General features: G+C 43.0%; 1 protein-coding gene across 1 annotated transcript in view; it reads left to right on the top strand.

The window, feature by feature from the left end:
• The window catches only part of LOC145403091 (putative E3 ubiquitin-protein ligase HERC1), a 597,230-nt gene that overhangs the window by 466,412 nt on the left and 109,311 nt on the right, over positions 1 to 21,507 (top strand). Inside the window, 2 exon segments of the mRNA XM_080274923.1 lie at positions 3,325 to 3,485; positions 13,738 to 13,904. Of these exon segments, the coding sequence (XP_080131049.1) occupies positions 3,325 to 3,485; positions 13,738 to 13,904 (328 nt within the window).

The raw sequence follows: 21,507 nt of genomic DNA, 5'->3' as shown, positions 1-21,507 counted from the left end.
TTAACCCTTAAGAGATGGGTGTCCTCATATGGAGTCCAAGTATAATAGTGGCAAAATGACAGGTGTCTGCATATGTAATCCACCATTTTTCAAAGTATTTCAGGCATTGAGGCAGCTTCCCATGCTCTATGGAGGAGTAGGATAACAAATAATAAACCCTCCCAACATCCCCTCCACCATATCACACCTGCAAAACCAGTGATGTACTCAGTCTTTGTCCAGCATTGTGACTGAGAATCTCATACTCTACACCCGTCTTTAGGGGGTTAAGCTTCTACTCATCCGTCAACACAAGGTTGGAAGTAGGGATCCAAAGTGGTGCTGTCTTTAAAAAGTGTCATGGCTGTGGCTTCAAACTTGGAGCCATTTTCACCATCATCCTCATTTAGAAACTATTTTCCTAAAGAGAATGATAGAGACTGTTTTGGAAGAAAGTAAGAAGGTAAGACAAGGTGATAAGGGAAGCAGTAGAGGAGTGAAAGATAGTAAAATGACAGTGTGTTAGTGGAGAAGGGAGATGAAGAGAACACTTTAAAGAATCATTGAATTTAGAGAATGACTGTAATGCAGGTATAAGCAGTTGGAGAATCGCTGTGAGAAGAAGAGAGGTGAATAGGGAGGAAATGGTCAGAGGAATGAAAGTTTTAGAAGCACTGAAGAGTGTCAAAATGAGGTAAGTTCCAGGAAGAGATGGAGTGTGTGGTGAAATGATGAATTATGAAGGAGAGATAGTGATAGAATGGATATGGCAGATGTACAGATTAGTCTGGGAGAAGGGTCAGGTCCTGAAGGATGGGAAAGCAGGTATAATTGTTCCCCAATACAAAGCAAAACTGGAAAGAGAATTTCTCTTGTGTGGCAGTCATACAGGTATTTGTCTTCTCAGTGTAATAACAAAAATGTTTGGTAGGATACTTGACAATAGAATTGAGGTAGTAACTGAGTAATTAGTTGGAGAATTTAGGGCTTATAGGAATTGAGTGACTGCATATATTATATGTTTGTTTTATAAATGTGTAGTGGAGAAGTTGGAGAAGAACGAGAGAGAAAGGCTGCGCAGATCATATATTTGCTCTATAAATGTGTTGTGGAGAAGTAGCTCTGGAGAAGGTAAAGAAGTTGTATGTTGCCTTCATGGATCTGGAGACAGGGACTTTAGAAGGTACTAAAATTATATGGAGTATATGGAAGTTGGTGTATGCTCTGAAGAGTATTTATGAGGGCACTAGAGCTGCAGTATGTGTGGGTGGTGAATTGAGTGAGTCCATTGATCTGAGTGTTGGATTGAAGCAGGGGTGTCATGTCTCTGTAGTTTCCAGTTTATATATGGATGGAGTTATAAAAGAGATATTAGGTAGGGCAATGGATGTTGGAGTAGTCTCCAGTTAGAGAGAGAGAGAGAAAGAGAGAGAGAGAGTAGGATGTGGAATCTTCCTCTGCCATTGTTTGATGATGATAATATATGGTTAAGTGAAGATAAATGTGAGCTACAAGGAGTAGTGAATGATTCTGGGAACTTATGTAGGAAACAGAATCTAAAAGTAAATAAATGAGGTCTGTGCAGAAGGGAACAGAACTTTTTAAATAGCACACCAACTAGCTGGCATAGCATGATTGAGATGGTAGTGCTGTGTAGCTACAACATTGAGCTTTAGTCTAATACTGGCTGCATTACGCCACGTCACTTAGTCATCGAAGTACATGCACTTGAGTGACCATGTGTTTAGTGCACATGGTGAATTTTCATCTATCTTCTGTCATCTGAGACCAACAGACTTTCAGTGTCATTTTCAACTATGGAAAAAAAAAAAAAAAAAAGTTTGTAGGGGCCAAAACCGGAGAGTAGGGCAGCTGAGGGATGATAATCATCTTGTGCCTCGCCAAAAAGTCACAGATAAGGAGCGGCACGTAAGCAGGTGCATTGTCATGGTGCAGAATCCAGGTTTTGTCCATGCCTCAGGCCTCTTCCTTCACACTGCCTCCCACAAATGCTTCAGGACATCCAAGTAAATTTCATAATTGACACTGACCATGTGGAACAAACTCATGATGAACGGCGCCCTTCCAGTTAGAACTGACAGTCAACATCACCTTCACAATTGAGTGACTCTGATGTGCTTTATATATCTGTATACACACGGTACATATGTGTATAAATTGCGGTGACATTGTTCCAACTCACTGTGATGACTGCCTTTTTCTTTCAGCATCGTAGCCGTACACCCACGTTTCATCATCTGGTATAATATTTTCAGAAAGTTTTCATTAGCATTCAAACAATCAGACAGCTCCTGACTGACTGTGACATGGTTCTCTTTTAACTCATCTGTTAGCAGCCTCAGCACAAATTTTGCAATGCATCTTCAGTTTTTCAGTTAAAATCATGTGGCACGAACTTGTACAGATGCCAGCTTCTTTGGAAGCTTCATGGACAGCCAGGCAATGATTTTCACAGATCACAGCATGCACTTTCTCATTGTGATTGTTGTCTGTTGTTGTGGTAGGCCGTCCAGATTCAGAATCATCTTAGTTGGATGTTCTTCCTTATATGAATCACTGGAACCGCTTGTGACATTGCGTACGGCTCAAAAAATCCTCCCATTGTTTGAAAAGTCTCCATGAAAGTTTTTCCATCCATCCATCCATCATCCAATCCTACGTTGCCCCATGAGGAGTGTAGGAGCCCGGGCCCTGGCAAGTTGGTCTTGATATTTAAGATGAGAGTGACCAGCCTCACTCATCCCTGAATGGCATTACTTGAGCAGTAAACCCCAACCACCCCTTGGATATAAGCCTTCACCGGCTCAATCCAATTGGAGCGCTGTAATTACCAACTAAATTACCAGGGGCCATAATTTGGTTATATGGTTACCACCCAGTGTAGTAAATGATTTCCTGGCATACAGGAAACCATTTGGCTTGTCATTCAGTGTAGAGTCATCCAAAGGCAGAAGGAGGAGGAAAGAATGAAGGAAAGAAAGACAGAAGAGAGAATGCAAAGCCATCAATAGGCAGAAGGATGAGGAAAGAATGAAGTAAAGAAAGACAGAAGAGGAAGGAAGGTTTTCTCATTTTGAAAAAGAATTTCATGCAAACACATTGCTCTTCAAGAGCCTTCATTGTTCATCGCGCAACAAATCGCCAAGTGCACTAAGCACACGTTCACTCAAGCACGTGTACCTCGATGACTTAAGTGATGTTGTGTGATGTGGCTAGCGTTAGACTAAAGCTCAAAGTCGTTGTATAGTTTTTTCTTGAATTATATCAACATCCTATCTGAATGTGTGATTCACAGTTATAATAATGTTACATTTTTGTTTGTAGCGGAGGTGTCATCTCCTGTGGTAGAGTGTGGTGATATCATCGGTGGTGCTAGTGGTAATGGACAGGGTGATGCAGCCATACAGCTTGCCAATGCACTCAGTGCCTGTGTCCTCTCCACACATCTTCCACACTCACATAGACAGTGGGCAGCAACACAGCTGGTAAGTATACAGTATGTCATGGTCATTCCATTATACTTTTTACTTAATCCATTCAATCTGATTACATGCTTTTTATTATATGGCTGTTATTATTTTATGCAGCTTATTATGAACTTTCTGGAGTGGAGGGGTTATATATACCATACATTAACTTGCTCATTTTAGTGTTAAGCTGCATAATATCATCAAAAGGCAGAAAAAATAATATTTGATACATCATTGGATTAAAAGGGATGATCCCTGTAGTCACCATGTATGATGCCTGTGTAGTGTCAGAATGCTTTAATAGCCTTTTCTGAGGATGGAAAGAATGGAGAATGAAAAAGAGCCATGGAGTGCCTATGGCCCTCATAATCTTGTAAGCGTATGGTATACTCATTCTGACTCTGGTTTATGTTGCAAACTGTTGTTCTGTTGGGTTGAGGTTTGATTTCCCCAGTACAGTGCCCTCGCACAGTAAACGAGTTTATGGGCGGCAGACGAGCTCGTCCAAAGTGAATTCGTTTACTGTGAACAACATATCGAAATAATAGCATATGGGCGGCACTGCTCCCTTAGAGTCCACTTTTTGAGCCATAGAGATGTACTAAAGGGCACATTTCAAACTCATACAATTCAGATATATGAAATATAAAACACATTGTTGTTTACCTTAAATGAAGCAGATGGTGGCCCTGATTGGCTTGAATGCGGCTGGTTCCGAGGAAGGGAGATGCACTTAGTTTATCCATGCCACATCACTTTCCACTCCCTCGTTCCCGTCACCAGTCTCGCCCTCATTACTTGACTGAACCACTTCCCCGTGTGCCTCTACCTCATTCACCTCTCCCATAAAACCTTCAAAGTCCAAATGACACCACTGACATCACATCATCATCGTCTTCCCCAGGATGTGTAGCAGATGACGTAGAGGCAACTGGTTCCTGTTGTTCTTGAGTTTGGTAGTAGCGTGCGATGAGTGTTTGTTTTCATCTGTTTGAATTCCATATTGTGCCCTTCGGTTTAATGACGAGAAGTGGTTTCTACTCCACTGAACACTTTTTGTGTCCTAAGGTAGCTGGTTTCAATTGCCTTGACATCTTCTCTCAGAACATAAATTGCCACAAGAATTTTACTGATCTTAGTCAAATAGACATCAGCAGATCTTCATCCTCCATTGGATTCTGCACAACAGGTTGCTCAGGTCTGACCTCTTGTGCAGCATCTACTGGGGGTGGGGGGTTTATGGGAGATGGCGGTTATGGCCTACTCTTTCCCCCGATTTCGTTCACTTGGGATTCAACTCATTCATTATGGTTTTGTGGACCTGATTACCCCCTGCTTGTTCACTAGGCGAATTGTTTACTCTGAATTTGTTTACTTTGCAAGAGCACTGTATTATGATTAACCCTTTCGTGTTTATGGATGTGGTGCAAATTTCAACTGCTTGTTATCATTTGAAGGAGGCTGCATCTGCGCACATTTCAACCATTTGTTATCATTTGATGCAGGCTGTGTCTGCACACATTTCAATCGCTCATTACAATTCGATGCCACTTGCGTCAAACAAAATGGCCCCTGTCTTTTTGGTCATGGAATAATTTCTGGGCAAGAACAGAGCACTACTTGTTTCCCCGTGTATCCCTCCCCTGCACTCAACCCACTCCACGCCCACCGTCATCCCACTGCCTCAGTGTGCTACATGCCTTGCTTGAGCGTAAGATAATTTCCTTTTGCGTTTCGTAAAATCGGCCCTAATTGACCTACAATAGTTCTTTATACACCAAAATGTAGCCAAATAAATTCCCTGTAACTTTTTCTCAGTAACATTTACCATAAAAAATATATGTCTGTGAGAAAAAACTGAAAAGAAATGAAGTAAAAAAAAAATAAATTAAGGCATAATTTACATTTGGCCAATCTTTTTTACAACATCATAAGCAAGTACATTTATTCAGGACTACAGTGAAAAAAATTACAATTGTTGAAGCATAAATAATGGTGTGAGGATAAATTGTTTATGAACTATCGAGTTCATGGGAATAGGGCGGCGAGGCCCCCCTCTTGAGTACTCACTCACAGTGGGACACAGCCCGTGTCGAATGATAACGTGAAGGTTAACCACCTGAGTCCAGTTATGTATTTTTAAAAAATGTTTTGAAGACAGTGTCACATGGGTCAGCCATTTGTATAACTGAAACCAATGGCAGCATAGAGTGGCAGCATAAAATCGCATTGCCTATCACATGTTGTTGCACATACCTAGCCACCTTTTTCATTTGCTTTATCAAACTCAGCTTGATTTTTTTTTTTTTTTTTTTTTTTTTTTTTTTTTTTTTGCCATAGCAAAGGTCAGTCAGCCTTGACCACAGTAGATAACAGGTGCTAAACAACCACAACCAAGATAAACTTTGTTGAGGAGACTATGCCACAACAAATGATGATGATATCTGTACTGCCAGCATCATTGAACTGAACTATCATGGATGTGGACCACTTAATCAATTAAAAAAGCCTCTGCCACTCTGAACCATAAATATTCCTTGTTGCCCTCCATGTTGTTTTCATGTGTGCATTTCTCGTGAAATCAAAAGGATCAAATGACATTCCATTATCATTGCCACATCTCATTGCGTTTTAAATATTTCTGAAATCAGTAGAGGATTTGCACCATCATCATCAATTTGGATGTGTTGCCCTTTCATAGCAGAGTAAGATAAGCATTGAAGTCCCAGTACATGAAGCCTCTGACAAAATATGACAAAAATTACCATGATGTGGAAGTTGATTCAGAGCCCCTACTGTGTTGAAGGATGATGTTTGACAAGAAGAGAATGAGTGTAATACATGAAAAATTAAAATAAGTGGAAGATCATGAATAAAAACCCAGACATCATTTTCTGATGCTCTTAAATGTTATAAATATCTTGAAGCTTACAGTCAGATGATCTGTGGATTGTTTTGAGGCATCCAATCACAAACAGTTAATGGAAAATGTATAGTGAAAACAAAGATAGGTTAACCTGCAGTACCATTTGCAAATTTAACAGCAGTATGCTTAAATTACAAGTTGTGTACTCCACAAATATAGGTAACATTGTTGAATCAAAAGTATTACCTACTCTGTAATCATATTCTCATCCAGGCATTCTCCAAAGTTAATGTTCATTTTGGTTCAGCAAGGTAAGCCATAGGCATAGCCGTTCCTCACTCAGTATTAAAGTTTTTTGTTGTTTTTTTAATTCCAAATTTCAAACACCATTGGCAACCTATAGTACTCTTATGTATCTTGCCTATTATGACAGTCATGGAAACTGTCTATCTATCTATCTATTGTCAGACGCCTCAATCCCGTTCGGGGTGGCCACAAACAAATCGCCTCCACGTCGCCCTGTCCCTCGCCATTTCACTGCCCTGCTCCCAACTCACACACCCCTCTCTCATATACCTCTCCACCCCATCCCTCCATCTTATCCTTGGCCTCCCCCTCCCTCCCTCCACCCCACTTACATACACTCTCTTCTTCAGTCTTTCACCCTCCATCCTCTCCACATGACCAAACCACCTCAGTGTGTTCCTCCTAACACTTCCTGTCACATCCACATCCACACCACAACGCTCCTTTATATTCTCATTTGTCAGCCTGTCTCTCCATGTGACTCCACAGGCTCCTTTTATATAACTCATTTCCACTGCTCTCACTCTTGACTTCTGTCCTTCCAACAATGTCCAGGCTTCTCCTCCATACGTTAGAGTTGGTATCTCAGTGCTGTCATGTAGTAACTTTTTCACTTCCATGCTCACTTCCCTGTTTCTTATCACTGCTTTCAAGGAACCAGCAACATTTCTTCCCTGCTGTACCCTTTCAAGCATGTCACCCTCCAAACCTCCATCCTTATTCATCACACTACCCAAGTACTTAAACGTACTCACATTTTCCAATTCCTCACCATCCAACCTCGCTCTGCATTCACTGACTTCACCTCTCTCAAAGACCATAACTTTACTTTTCCCTACATTCACCTTTAGATTCTGTTTCTTACACACTCTCCCAAACTCATCCACCAAACCCTGCAGTTCCCCTTCATCTTCACTCAACAACACAGTCACCAGGGCCACTGCAACATTCACTACCCTACCTTGTAACTCTTTTATTACCTCATCCATGTACAGATTGAACAACCATGGAGACATGACACATCCTTGTTTCAGCCCATGGAAACTGCAAGAACTAATTATTTTTGGACCATACACTGAAAGAATGAAAGACTGCTAGACTACGCACCTAGCTCATGTGCTGCTTTACTCCTGCTATCGTGGTGGACTTTGGGTTTGATGACAGCACATGAAAACCCACTATAAAAACATATAAAAAAATCTTGTAAAAAAGATTATACTTATATTGTTATAAATGATTAAAATAACATCATAATAGTAATGAATGTTCGATGAAAGGAACCTGTACTTACAAAGGAAAAAATCATTTAACACATTACCAAAACTGTGCCGGAAATCAAACCTGGAACTCTCAGATGAGAACAAGGCAACTTTCCACTGTACCATGACCAGGTAAAGATTGTCTTACTCTGTGACATCCTTGTAACCAAGGTAACCTCTCCCCCCACTGTGGGCCTGAACCTTAGAGTCCCTGGTTTGATTCGTGGCGCAGTATTGATAGTATGTTAGTTGATTTTTCTTGTTACTACAGGCTCCCCTGCCAGATGTGCTTTGAGAAAGATTAAAAGCTTTTGCTTAGCCAAGTGTTAGGGTTTTTTTTCTTCCCTTTCCAGCCTACAGTGGGGGACAAGAGTACCTTGGTTATAAGTATGTGATATGGTGAGAACTTTTACCTGGTCATGGTACAATGAAAAGCTGCTTGGCTGTCATGAGAGAGTTATGACAATAGTTGTTCTGACTGAAAATGGATGGAGTTTTGTACAGTGACAGTGTGTACTGTGATGAAGGGGTTTGGTGGCAATACAACTTTGACTGTTCACACCATTCCACACTCAGCATAACTGTGTTGCCAGTTACACGTTCTACAAATGTGTCTCTATGTGATAGGGTCTTTTCTTCCTCCAGACAGATTTTTCAGCTTAGGAGAGAGCCTTTGCTATGTAATAGGTTAATTACTTCACCATGATAACATTCCCTGTATGTCATTTCTTGGCAACAGAAGCATAGGAGGACGTACCTAGGACATCATGAGTCAGTGCTTTACAGTAGGGATAGCAGAGGACTATCCTAGCTCTTCCTCCTACTACTCAGATATGGCACTGGTGGGGAGATAAGCTTACCCAATTTTTCAATGCGGCAATAAATATCGGCCATCAATAAATCCCAGTAAAAATGCAGGGGTGGCATGCCGCTGGGGAGGAAGTTTCAGTGTCTCTTGTCATGGTGAGAGATACATTATTCTGATGGATGACCTCCTTTGTAGTGAACCATGGTTGAATCACAAATGAATATTAATGATACAGGTGATTCATCAAGTAATGATCCACTGGTCTGCAAAAAATAACTTTTTTTTTTCCGGCATGGACTTTAATAATGGATATTGACTAATTTTGGTGTGCTGAATCTGAAAATGAGCTCAGATTTGCTCTATCACATCTAGTTTTCATGCTACAGGTATGCAATCTTTTTTTCAATGAACCTATTTAGGTCCTTAGGTGTTGCACTTCGGGAGAGCAAACTTGGTTTATTTTCCTAAACCTAAGTCCAATTTTCCCTTTACATATTTATATCTATTCCATACTCTTTGTTTATGTGTATTTAAGGGCTGGATAAAGGAGGAGGGGAGGGCAAAGGGGCCTCGCAAGTGGCCTTTCGCTAGGGTTGATAAGGACTTTTTCCTTGATCGATAGCAGCCTCAAGTGGTATGTTATGGCTTCAAAAAATATGAATAAGCGAATGTGAGCAGCATAAAAAGTTTATTTATGCATTTATGGTTGTGAAGTTACACATGAAATTTCTTAGTATAAAGCTGACTACTGGGATAGTAGGGCAAAGGAAGAGCATTGGGTTAAGTATGAGTGGCCATTAAGAGACAGCTTGACACCTGGACATGCTGTAAGAACATCATAAATGAGCCATTGGTTGATCCGGATGTATCATTCTGCCACCACTTCATATCAAGCTTGGCATAATGAAACAGTTTGTTAAAGCTCTTGATCATTCCAGGAACTGCTTCCACTATATATGCTTAGCTTTCCCTTCGCTAAGTGAAGAGAGGAAAAAAGCCGGAATATTCGATGGCCCTCAAATCAGAAAGTTGCTGAACAATCCACAGTTTGTTATCTCAATGTCTCCTATTGGGGTAAGAGCCTGGAAAGCATTTGCCAATGTTGTGAAAAACTTTTTCAGAAACCGGAAATCACACAACTACAAAGAAATCGTGAAAGAGCTTTTGTCTAGTTTGCAAGCAATGGGATGCAAGATGAGCATCAAATTGCATTACTTGCATAGCCTTTTGGACAAGTTTCCAGAAAATCTTGGCCATGTGAGCGAAGAGCAAGGTGAGCATTTTCACCAGGATATCAAAGTAATGGAAGAACGCTACCAAGGACAGTGGGACTGTAATATGATGGCTGATTACTGTTGGAGCCTTATGAGAGATGTTCCAGATGCTGCATACAAAAGAATGTCTTTGAGAAAAACATTTTGCAAATGAAATAACCCAGTGGTGTTATTGACTGTTTTTACTTTTTAGAGAATAAAATTAAACTGTTGTTTTAACGTTATGTACCTTATTTATGGACCTATGGTTTACCAAGTTTGCTTTTTTAAACTTATTAGATGATAAAATGGCAATGTGAAATAAAAAAAGTACTGTAGTTTGAGTATCATATTTCCAGTAAACTGAATAATTTTACTCTGCCAATTCTTTCAACTTTAGTGCGAAATTGCAAATTTTCAGCAAATATACAGCATACCATATCTCAAAAACCTGATATGATAGACAAAAACTGATACCAAAATTACCTAATATCTGTTGCAAACAGTCATGCCAGAAAAACTGTGTTGACTAGTTGCCAATCCTCAGTGGATGGGTCTGAGCATGTCTCATCAGATGAAGGCATCAATGGTGAGAATGAGGAGAGGGAAGTGGAGAGCGATTGACAGTTACTTGGCAATATGTTCATTGATAGAAGACCAAATATGGCAGCTGAATTCACTGGGGAAAGTTTGGGTATCTGTCTTTCTCTCTCTCATATATTTGTCAATCATTTCTTCCTATTATTCATGGCCCCACTGTACTTTTATGTATTGTTTTATATATCATACTGTATAAATATATACTGGTATTTATATACATATCTTATGTATTCTGTCTCATATTCAGAGGTCAGTATAATATTGATACAAAATTATTATTTATATCGAAAATAGCAACGAAGAAGCTCCGTGGTCACTTGGCAAAACCGTCGCTCTGGGGTGTTGAGGGCAGAGCATGTCACTCGTGGTGAATGGATTAATCAAAGCTGGCTATATCTGCTCCCTCCAGATTGAAAATTTCCCCAAAGTTAAATAAAATCATATGGTGGCAGCAAAAATAAATCCAAGAATATGTCACCACATGGAATGGGTTAATTTGTCAAGTTTTGTACGGTTGTTACAATTATACATGTTATATGCATACATAGTAAATTTTCACCCAGGAGCAGTTTCATGATATCCTAATTCATCAAAATGGCTTGTGATGTCTGAGAATGACAAATGTATTTTCATATAGGTTGCTTAAACTAACTTCAGTAAAACCTCAATTTAATATACAGTACCTGAATAGATCGGATATCGGATTTAACAGACTGTGAAGCCGCCAGACTTTCGTCAGCTGCAAGAAACAGTGTATGTTAAATGAGTCGCAGTGGATCACAGTACATGTTTCATGAAGAAGCGCTATGACAAGGAAGTGAAATAAACTGCAAAAAGGCGAAATTATGGGCCAAGTTAGTGTAAAATGGTTATTGTTTTCATATTTAGTACAGTACTAGAATATGCTGTTGTACTTATTTGTTTTCAAACGTGCATGAAATCTCACCTCGGGAGGATATCAGATATACAGTATCATATATACAGTAAACCCTCAATTGTCCGATGTTAGGGAGCCAAAGGCACGTCTGGATAATGGACATCTCCCCTGGCCCCCCTTTCGTACATACCCCAACTTTGAAAGCCATTGTGAAAGGCCACTACAGTACATCATAATTATAATACTCCTGGTGCTTTACATTACTCTGCCTGCTCAAGCAGACCTATAAACCACAGCCAAGCAATTACCATGGCCAAGCAGACCCATCAGCCACAGACAATGAATCACCACTGCAGGGCCATATCCTGCAGTGACTTATTTAAAAAAAAAAAAAAAAATGGTCCTGCTGGTCTAAAATGTTTGCTGGGCTGCACTTTCCACCCGAATCCAAGCATTTTGTTCGGATAAAATGGAAAGATGTATGAATAATGGTTTCGAACAACCAAATCACAGCGTCTGGATGATGGCTTGTTCAGGTAATGGATGTCTTGGTAATCATGGGATTACATGTACACGTATGTATATGTATATATGATAATGTATGCCGCTATCTATCTATCTGTTATCTATAGTCAGATGCCATAATCCCATAATGTGACTGTTTGGCTTTGAGCTAGTTGTTTAACAGGGAGGGGACTAACCCTATGCCAACCCACTTGCAGACACGTAGGGAACACATATGGGATGGTTATGTGGTTACCATCCAGCGTTGTAAGTGGTTTCTTGGCTTACAGGAAACCATTAGACTTGTTGCGCAATGTAAAGCCACCTGTAATGGAAGAGTATTAAAAAGTGACAGGAAAAATGGGAGAAATACAAAGAGAGGAGGGCAGACACAGAAAAAGAAGCAGGCAACACTACATCAAGTGAGTGGATGATAGTCATGTATGCAGCTACCGCCTAAAAAAAGGTAAAACTGCTAATAAAGTATGAGGCGATGAAACTCTAAAAAAATTGTTCCACTGTACAGTCAGAGACAAAACTTGGCCTTTTAATTCTCTGTATACACTCACTCGATGTAGTGCTGCTTTGGGTGTCTGTCCTTTCCTCACGTCCATTCTTCCTCTTCTGTCTTTCTTCACTCTTTCCATTTCCTTCTGCCTACGGGTGACTTTACATTCCCTCTTCTGTCTTTCTTTCCTTCATTCTTTCCCCTTCTTTCTGCCTGTTGGTAACTCTACACTTGAGTGACAAGCCAAATGGTTTCCTGTACACCAGGAAACCATTTACTACGCTGGGTGGTAACCACATAACCAGATTATGGTGCCTGGTGGTTTAGTGGGTAATTAAGGTGCTCCAGTCTGATTAAGCCTGTGTAGGTTTTTATCCAAGGGGTGGTTGGGGTTTATTGCTCACGTAATGCCACACAGGGATGAGTGAGGCTGGTCACTCTCATCTAAATGTCATGACCAACTTGCCTAACCCCGGGCTCCTACGCTTCTCATGGGGCAACGTAGGAGTGGATGATGAATGGATGGATGGATGGATGTACTTCATTCTTAGTGCATGTCCACTAGTATCGTCTGTGATACGTCTTAACAGAGAGAATCATTTGTGGGCTGAGAAATGTACCAAACCTCTTTCAGCTGAGAAATATTAGCCAGGAGAGGGAAGTGAATTATAGGAGGTATGATAATAGGCAACTTTTGTCCCCAACTATACCACACGTGTCATTTTTAGGTGGGTGCATTAATGATGAAGTAAGCTTTTGCACCCAACTGTACAATGTTATCCAGGTTCGTATGGTTCACTCTTAGCACAGTAAAGCCATTCGGCATTAAACAGAATAGAGACAAGAATTGTTCCGACTACAGGAGGGTTAATGGTGACAGTACTAAATTAACTCTCCCTTGCTCCTGTAATTAACTTTTATTGAAGCAAACTTGTCTGACAGCTGGAATACAGTACTAGAGTTGTTCTGACTATGAGATGGTTATGGTGATATTAACTGTCAGACCCCTGTGATCCATTAATGTAAGCAAAAAATTGGTGGTTGGCATTGGCTGGATTAGAACACCTGGTACTTGTAGTGTACTGAGTTGACCTGTTCATGAGACGATTAGTAACAGTTACACTATACTCTACCTCATTTCTGTAATTTTCAGGTGGACTGCATTGGTGTGTGTTGTTGACAATGAAACAAATCCTGGATGGAGTATTGTAGCTCTCAGATAAAGGATAATGTTTGAGTGATGAGACCCAAACAACAGTTCCACTGTACGTGTTATTCACTTTCAGGTGGAATGCATTGGTGGTCGTGCTGGTGGAGGAGAGACAGACCCTGGGTGCAGCAGTGCAGATTTTGCCCGGGCGTTACCACAAGTACCCACTGCAGCACTGGAGGGACACACCGCACCCACCTCACACGCTGCATGGCTGCACACAAGACACCTCCTTGTTACCAGGTGCACCAAACTGTCATAGTTGAGAGATGGGGTGGAGAGATATAGGAATGAGTGGTATAAGATGTAGGGAAGGCAAGCTGATGGCAGAGAACAGGGCAGTTCAGAGGCAGTTTGTTCATGGCAATAAATAATTGATTGATTGATTATAATGTACCAGCCCTGTACAGGAAGTTCTAGGTACTGTATAAGGTTCCTCTTTAGTGGCATGAAAAGATCTGTAGCAGTAATGGGTTCAATTCCTGCCTCACCATGCTGCCTACTTCCACACTCAACATCTCCCCAGTACCAGGGGATAATAAGTCACAATTAGAAATGTGTTATTAAAATTGAGAGTGCAAAAGTGTGGCTATGCTCCTAATTTTTTTACAGTAATTTTGTAATCCTATGATGATACTGTAGATGAAGTGTGCAGGCAATCCCCTAGTTTTTTACAAAAATTTCTGAAGCATATAATAATGGTAGAACATTGCTGACCTTTCTTTATCGTTGCTGGCTGCCGTCTTTGATGTGGAATGTAAGCTGATTGCAACTTGACTCTTGGTGTTGATTGAAGGGCTGTTACTGACAGAAGGGCTATAGGAACCCTCCCAGAGGCTTACAGAGAAAGCTCCTTACCTAGAGGTGGTGGTGTTGCTCAAATCTGCTGAAGAAGACACACGTGTGGCAAAGAACTTGATGTCGTAGCTGATGCCTCAGGCCCACTCTGCTAACAAGTAATGGGAGGGAGAAGTCTGATTCGTAGGGAAGCTAGACAGTTCCTCAGGTTAGTGCATAAAGAATAGAAACATAGGCAGTGCTGAATGAAGTGGAATATGGTTTCCTCTTGGTCTCTGCCATAGACAATAAGGATTTTGGACCAGTCTGAGGCAGTGCAAATGAAATGCCAGGCCGGTGTATCCGATGCACACTGTGGTGAGTGCCACATCCAGTACATGGGAGATGCATGGGCCCAAGAGTCACTAGATGAGTCCATGATGTTGTGGTGGGAAGTTAAACCCCCTGGTCACCTTCCCAGGCTTCCTTGCAGGCAACTGCTTGTGTTATGGGTAACCTATGGGACAACCCCATAGGAGCAGCCCCCCTGATGGGAACCGCCTTGTCGTGGTGGGGGGGCTTGCGTGTCCCTGTGACCTGGCGAGCGAGGCTAGAGGGGGCTTCGGCCCCTGCTCCGCCCCTCTTGGGGGGAGAGGGCTACCCATGCTAGTAAGGTCGTCAGTGAGAGACCAGACTAAATGGTTCCCGGAGTTAGGCTGCCAGTGTGGGTCAACAGTGCCGCCCGCCAGAGGGATCACCTTCTGGGGTTGTCCTGTGTTGGATGGTTGGGTGTCTGGGCTGGGATGCGCTGGGGAAGGGGGTCTTAGCTCCTCCGTGGGCAAACTTTCGGATCATGTGGGGTTTCTTCTTAAACCAAGAAGCCCCCATGGGGACGAGGTACCCTGCTCGCGGCAGCCAGCGCTCGGTCCCCTCGTATTCCCGGTAGGCGGTTGCTCCTGGCCCCTGGAGCCATTTATTATCAACCCATTCTATATGGATATAAACACTGAAAATACTATTGGTCCTCGAGGGGAGGTTGACCAGACCCTCGAGACGTCACCCTCTGGTCGTGATGGTGGTTCTTTGCAACAGGCTGGAGCTCACACTCCTGCTGCTGCTACTAATGATGCTGATAGACCCCGCGAGTCACCTATCAAGTCTTCTGAGATTTCTTATAATCTGGATACGCTTAAGCTGATTAATGTGTTTACATCTCTTTCCTACCGTGCCATTCACTCTCTTTTCAAACCGTTTGGAACAGTTGTTCGTATCCGTCTAAGATATGATGATGACTGTAGGTCCAATTGGTGTTACGTGACCTTTACTTCTGGCAGTGCTGCTAAAGCCGCTTTTGAGGCAAGGAATTCTCTTTCTCTAGGGGAGGCCAACTGTACTGTTGAGCTGATCCGATCAAACAACGTAATGGATTGTGAAAATGACTATTGCCCCAACATCTTTGATGATGCTGAAGAGCTAGTTCCTAAGGTGCGCCACGCCCCCACACCTTACTGGTTTGTGGCATATTATAGAGAAGGGAGAGGAAACTTCATCCACGCTGCAAGGTATCTAGAGAAAGAAATTGGAGTGCATCCTGAGGGCAACCTCAAGAAGAATGGTAAAGGAGTGTTAGTTCGAGCAAAGGATCTGACACAGGCCATGATGCTTCTCCATCTACCTTGCCCTTCTGATGGCCTCTTTGAGACCATCAAACCTCATCAAACGTTCAATTACAGTAAAGGGCGTGTCTATAATCAAGATTTGTATGCTTTTTCAGAAGATGACATTCTTGATTTGTGCCCTGATAATGTCCAGCGAGTATCGAAGATCAGAGGAAATAGTAACATAATCGTCTTCACCTTTTATTGTCCTTATCTCCCAGATCGTGTTAAAATTGGCCCTCTGTCCCTTCAAGTAAAACCTTTTGTTGACCGTCCCCTGCAGTGTTACTCATGTTGTGAGTTTGGTCACGGGAGGAAGAACTGTACAAATCGTTCCTGGTGCGGTCATTGCTCTGCCCTGGACTCACATCCTACTATTGAGTGTGAGTCGGATCCCTATTGTTTTTACTGCAGGGAGGCTCATTCCCTAAGTTCTCGACAATGTGGGAGATACCGCCTTGAGCAGGATATTCTTCAGTTGGCTAACTCACAGTTCATTAGCCTGGGTAGTGCCAGACAGGAACTTCTGTTTAGACAAGAGAAGGATGGTGGGGCTAAGACATTTGCCTCCTCCCTCTGCCCTAATTCTTCCAACTCCACATCTGGTTCGGCTTCAGCACCTTCTCACCTTCCTCAACCAACAAAAGTTTCTTCCCGCTCTCTTCCGATTGCTTCTTATATTCCTGTCCGAAATAAGTTTTCCGTTTTGTCAACCGTGTCAGATAGGCCCTCCACCGCATCCTCATCTGAAAGACCGGAAACATTAACTACAAGAGTTCATGCCATAGAAGTCCATGCCCCCATGGATTCTCCAACAAGAACACCTAAAATATTTACATCGCATCAGAGGCACCTTGGACATTCATGTGAAACAATTGACTCAACAGGCATTCGTCCTAGCCCGTCAGTTGTTTCTCCTGAATCGTCAGCTGCCCCCTCTGTTGAGTCCTCAGAGTCTACAAAGACAATCACACATATACATTCTCCGACTAAGCAGTCTCCAAGTTTTTCATCTCAGTCACACCAGAAACGTCCCCGAGGGTCTACTGAGTCTCTTGACTCAACGGATGTTCCACCTTGCAAGATTCCTCTGGGAGTATCAGATGGCCATCAGCAGAAGACACCCTATTCATATATGAAACGTGCCCCTAATCGAGAGAATAAATTAAACGCTGCTAGGCCTACCTTTTCTTCAGAGTCCCGTGTGCGAGTTCCGGCTACTGCACCAGGTACTTCAGCACGAGTGCCGGTCTCCCCTCTGGAAACTCGTCAGGGTCCCCGCATTCCCGCAAAACTGTTAACATACCAAGTAAAGTTGGCACCGGGAAGTACAATTCTTGGACTCCCCCAAAACCCCGCACTAAATAGTCAACTTCAGGTTCCTCCAGTGGAAGTTTCGTCTGTAACTTCTAAGATCCCAGTCACCAAATCTGTTGTTGACAAGTCCGTGAGGAGCCGTCGTCTGCCATTGCACACTGATACCAAACGTGCGCCTTCATCTTCCCAACCGCGTAAAGGAAAGGTTGGGGCTTCCAACGTTAGTAGGTAATTTTCCATTCTGACATCTTGCAGTGGAATTGTAAGGGTCTTCGCTCTAGGTCTGAGCAACTAAAAGTTCTGATACATGACTTCGATCCAGGTATCGTTTGTCTCCAGGAGACCATGTTGGGCTCTGAGGTATACAATCCTGGATTGAATTATGCCTTTCACGGGTCTCCCCCTCCACCAGGAAATCGTGCGCATGGGGGTACAGCAATAATTGTTCACAGGTCCTTGCAGCACTCTTCTGTTCAGCTGCAGACAACTCTTCAAGGCATTGCTATTACAGTTGTATTGGAATATTCGCTCACGGTGTGCTCCTTGTATCTTCCACCTGGTGGTGGTTTCAGTGAGCATGACATTGAAGACTTAATCCGTCAGCTTCCTGTCCCCTTTCTCCTTCTTGGAGACTTTAACGCCCATAATCCGCTATGGGGTGGTACAATTTTGGATGCTGGTGGGAGGATTATAGATGACATACTCCAATCACATAATATCTCATTTTACAATGATGGCTGTATGACTTACCACAATGTCTCTAGTGGAGCCTCCTCCACTATTGACTTGAGCTTGTGTTCTCCCTCCATCCTAATGGATTTTCGTTGGTCAGTAAATCCCTTTCTGATTGGAAGCGACCATTACCCAATCCATCTAAAGTGTGTGAAAAATGTTCCTGCTCATTTTTCTCCTAGGTGGAGGGAGCGGGAGGCTGATTGGTTGAATTACAAAAACGGTATACTTCTGGCTAGGCCTTTCAAGTCCTTCTGTAGTCACTTGGAAGCCTATGATTACTTTGTTGCTGTGATTATGGGCAGTGCCAGTGTGGCCATCCCTATGTCGAAAGGTAAACCGCGTCGACCTGCAGTCCCCTGGTGGAATAAAACCTGTGCCATACTAAGGAAAATTACGAAAAAGTGCTATTGTCGTTATAAGACCAGAGCCTCAGCTGCCACGCGCCAAATTTACCAACGTGCCATGGCAAAGCAGCGTCGCTACTTTTGAAAGGCCAAGTGGGACTCCTGGATATCTTACATCAACGACATTAATTCCAAGACTCCCTCTAAGGTTATATGGAGGAAAATTAGAAAGCTTTCAGGCAAATTTATCCCATCTCCCAACCCGACATTGAAAATAGGTGACAACCTCATCACTGATCCTGCTGAGGTTGCGGAGATCTTAGTGAGGCATTTTGCTGATGTCTCCAAGTCCTCTCGAATATCAGGGAATGGTATTCCTGACATGCCTCCACCTTCTCCATCTTCTTCCAATGCTGCCTATAATGCTCCGTTCACACTCCGGGAACTGGAAGACGTTCTGTCATCGACTACCTCTACATCTCCAGGTGAGGACAACATCCTCTATTCAATGCTCACAAATTTGCCTGTTATGGCTACGAAGTTCCTCCTAAAGATCATTAACAAAATTTGGGAAACGGGCATTTTTCCTGCCAGTTGGAGAGTTTCCCTCATCATTCCCATCAGCAAGCCAAACAAAAATCCCCTTTTGGCCACCACCTATAGGCCTATCGCATTGACCAGCTGTGTTTGTAAGATGATGGAAAAACTAGTTAATGCAAGGTTAGTGTGGTACTTAGAATCCGAAAAGCTGCTTTCTCCTTACCAGTTTGGGTTTCGGAAGAACCGTTCGACATTAGACCCCCTCCTGATCCTCTCAAATAAAATCCAGCAAAGCTTTGCCAGCCATTGTCAGACTATTGGGGTGTTCTTTGACCTCGAGAAGGCGTATGACACAACCAGGCACACTAGTATACTTCTTCAGCTGTCTCGATATGGCATAGAGGGAAATATGTTTCGCTTTATCCGTTCCTTCTTGTCGGAACGTTACATTAAGGTTCGTGTCGGAAATGTTGTATCCAGCCCTTATAGGCAAGAGGAGGGTGTTCCCCAAGGCAGCATTCTTAGTGTCATCTGTTTCGCTGTGGCTATCAATAGAGTTCTCGATCAGATTTCCCGCCCTGTGTTGGGCTTCCTGTATGCTGATAATTTTGCAATTTGTGTGTCTGGCTACGACGCAGTCGAGATTAGTCATCACCTGCAGAAGTCCATGTACACTATATGTCGTTGGGCTGATGATAATGGTTTTTGTTTTTCACCTTCCAAGACTGTTGCAGTCCGCTTCACTAGAAGCACACGCCAGGAGGTTGTCCCACACTTGAAGTTAAACAACGACATCATCCCTTTTGAGAAAGAGGTTAAGTTTCTGGGTATGATCTTTGACTCACGTCTCTCCTGGTCACAGCACATTGATTATCTGAAGCTTAAAGTCAAGAAATCATTAAATATCCTTAGGATGGTTTCTGGTTTTGATTGGGGTGCTGATAGAAACTCCTTTCTCAGGCTCTATAACTCTTTGTGTCGGTCACAGATTGACCACGCATGCCAAATTTATTCCTCTGCATGTAAGACCAAACTTCATGAGCTTGATGTGCTCCACAATACGGGACTACGACTGTGCTCGGGTGCATACTGCACTTCCCCTGTGGAGAGTTTATATGTAGATACAGACCAGCTTCCTCTGGACTTACGCAGGCATGAGTTAGGGCTTCGCTACATTGCGCGAATTAAGAGCAATCGTTACACCAATCCTTGTGTTGATGTTCTGTTGTAGTGTGACCCGTCTAAGTTCTGTGGTCCTAGAGCCTCTATACCATTCCAGATTCGCATGCTTCCTGTGGGTGACGCATCACTGAGGGAGCAAAAAATTGAACCAGTAAGCTACAGCAGTCTCCCTCCTTGGCTTATTCCAGAACCTAATGTGTGTCCCAAAACCATACGCAGAAAAATCTTTTCGGATGAAGAAACTAAATCGAAGTTTTTGCGTCATGACCTTCTCCACAGAGACTCAATAAAGTTGTATACTGATGGCTCAAAGTCACCCCTTGGTGTAGGCTGTGCTGTCGTCCATGAAGGGGGTGTACGTCTTGGACGGCTTTCTAATAATGCGTCTGTTCTCACTGCTGAACTAACTGTTATTGAGAAGGCTCTTGAAGAGGCTTACTCAATGCCAGGAAAGACATTTACAATATATTCAGACTCCTATGGAAGCTTGACCGCCATTAAGCAGTTTAACACATTCCACCCTATAATAAGGAAGATTCAGTCTTGGCTTTGGCGCCTGGCTGCAAAGTATAAATTTGGTTCTTGGTTCTTGGTGTTGAGTTAGGGCTTTCAATTCCGAGGGGGTCGGAGGAGCCCTTCCGGTGGCTTATGGAGCAGATGTCTTGCCTAGATGCGATGCAGTTGCCTGGACTTCCTTAAGAAGACACACACCAAACGAATGACAGGATACCGTAGGGGACTGTTCAGACCCACACCTCCAAGGAGTACTGGCAGAGTGAAGTCTCGCACACCTAAGATAGACAGACGATCCCTCAATTCTGTGCGCATGGAGTGAAATCTTGGACAGTGCAAAAGAAAGTGGGCAATTGTTTCCTCTTAATCTCTGCACCACTGGCAGTAAGGGTCCGGCACCAGGCGTAGGCGGTGGAGATGGGACGCCAGACCAACGTGTCCAATGCGCAGTCTGGTGAGTGCCACGTCCAAGGCACGAGCAGTGGAACGGGCCCAAGGGTGACAAGAGGAGTCCGTGCGGTAAGCCCCTAAGGTGGAGGAGGGGAGCTCTGCTGCCAATTCTGAGTCCCAGGCCTTTCCACTAGCAACCGTCAGAAGCCTGCTACAAGTTGCCTCTTGAAGTGGAAGAGTCTCCACTGCTGCTGAGGTCAAAGCCAGCCTTGCAGCCCTGTTGACTATCTCATTGCCCCTGATGCCCACATGAGATGGTATCCACTGTAGGCGAAGTACCCAATTCTCCTGGAGAAGTTGACTCAGCAGGGTCTGGATCTCATAGAGGAG

Source organism: Coenobita brevimanus, chromosome 60 (assembly GCF_032717465.1).
Source record: "Coenobita brevimanus isolate Jiangsu-jjx chromosome 60, ASM3271746v2, whole genome shotgun sequence".
NCBI lineage: Eukaryota > Metazoa > Arthropoda > Malacostraca > Decapoda > Coenobitidae > Coenobita > Coenobita brevimanus.
This window is presented reverse-complemented; position numbering and strand designations above follow the sequence as displayed.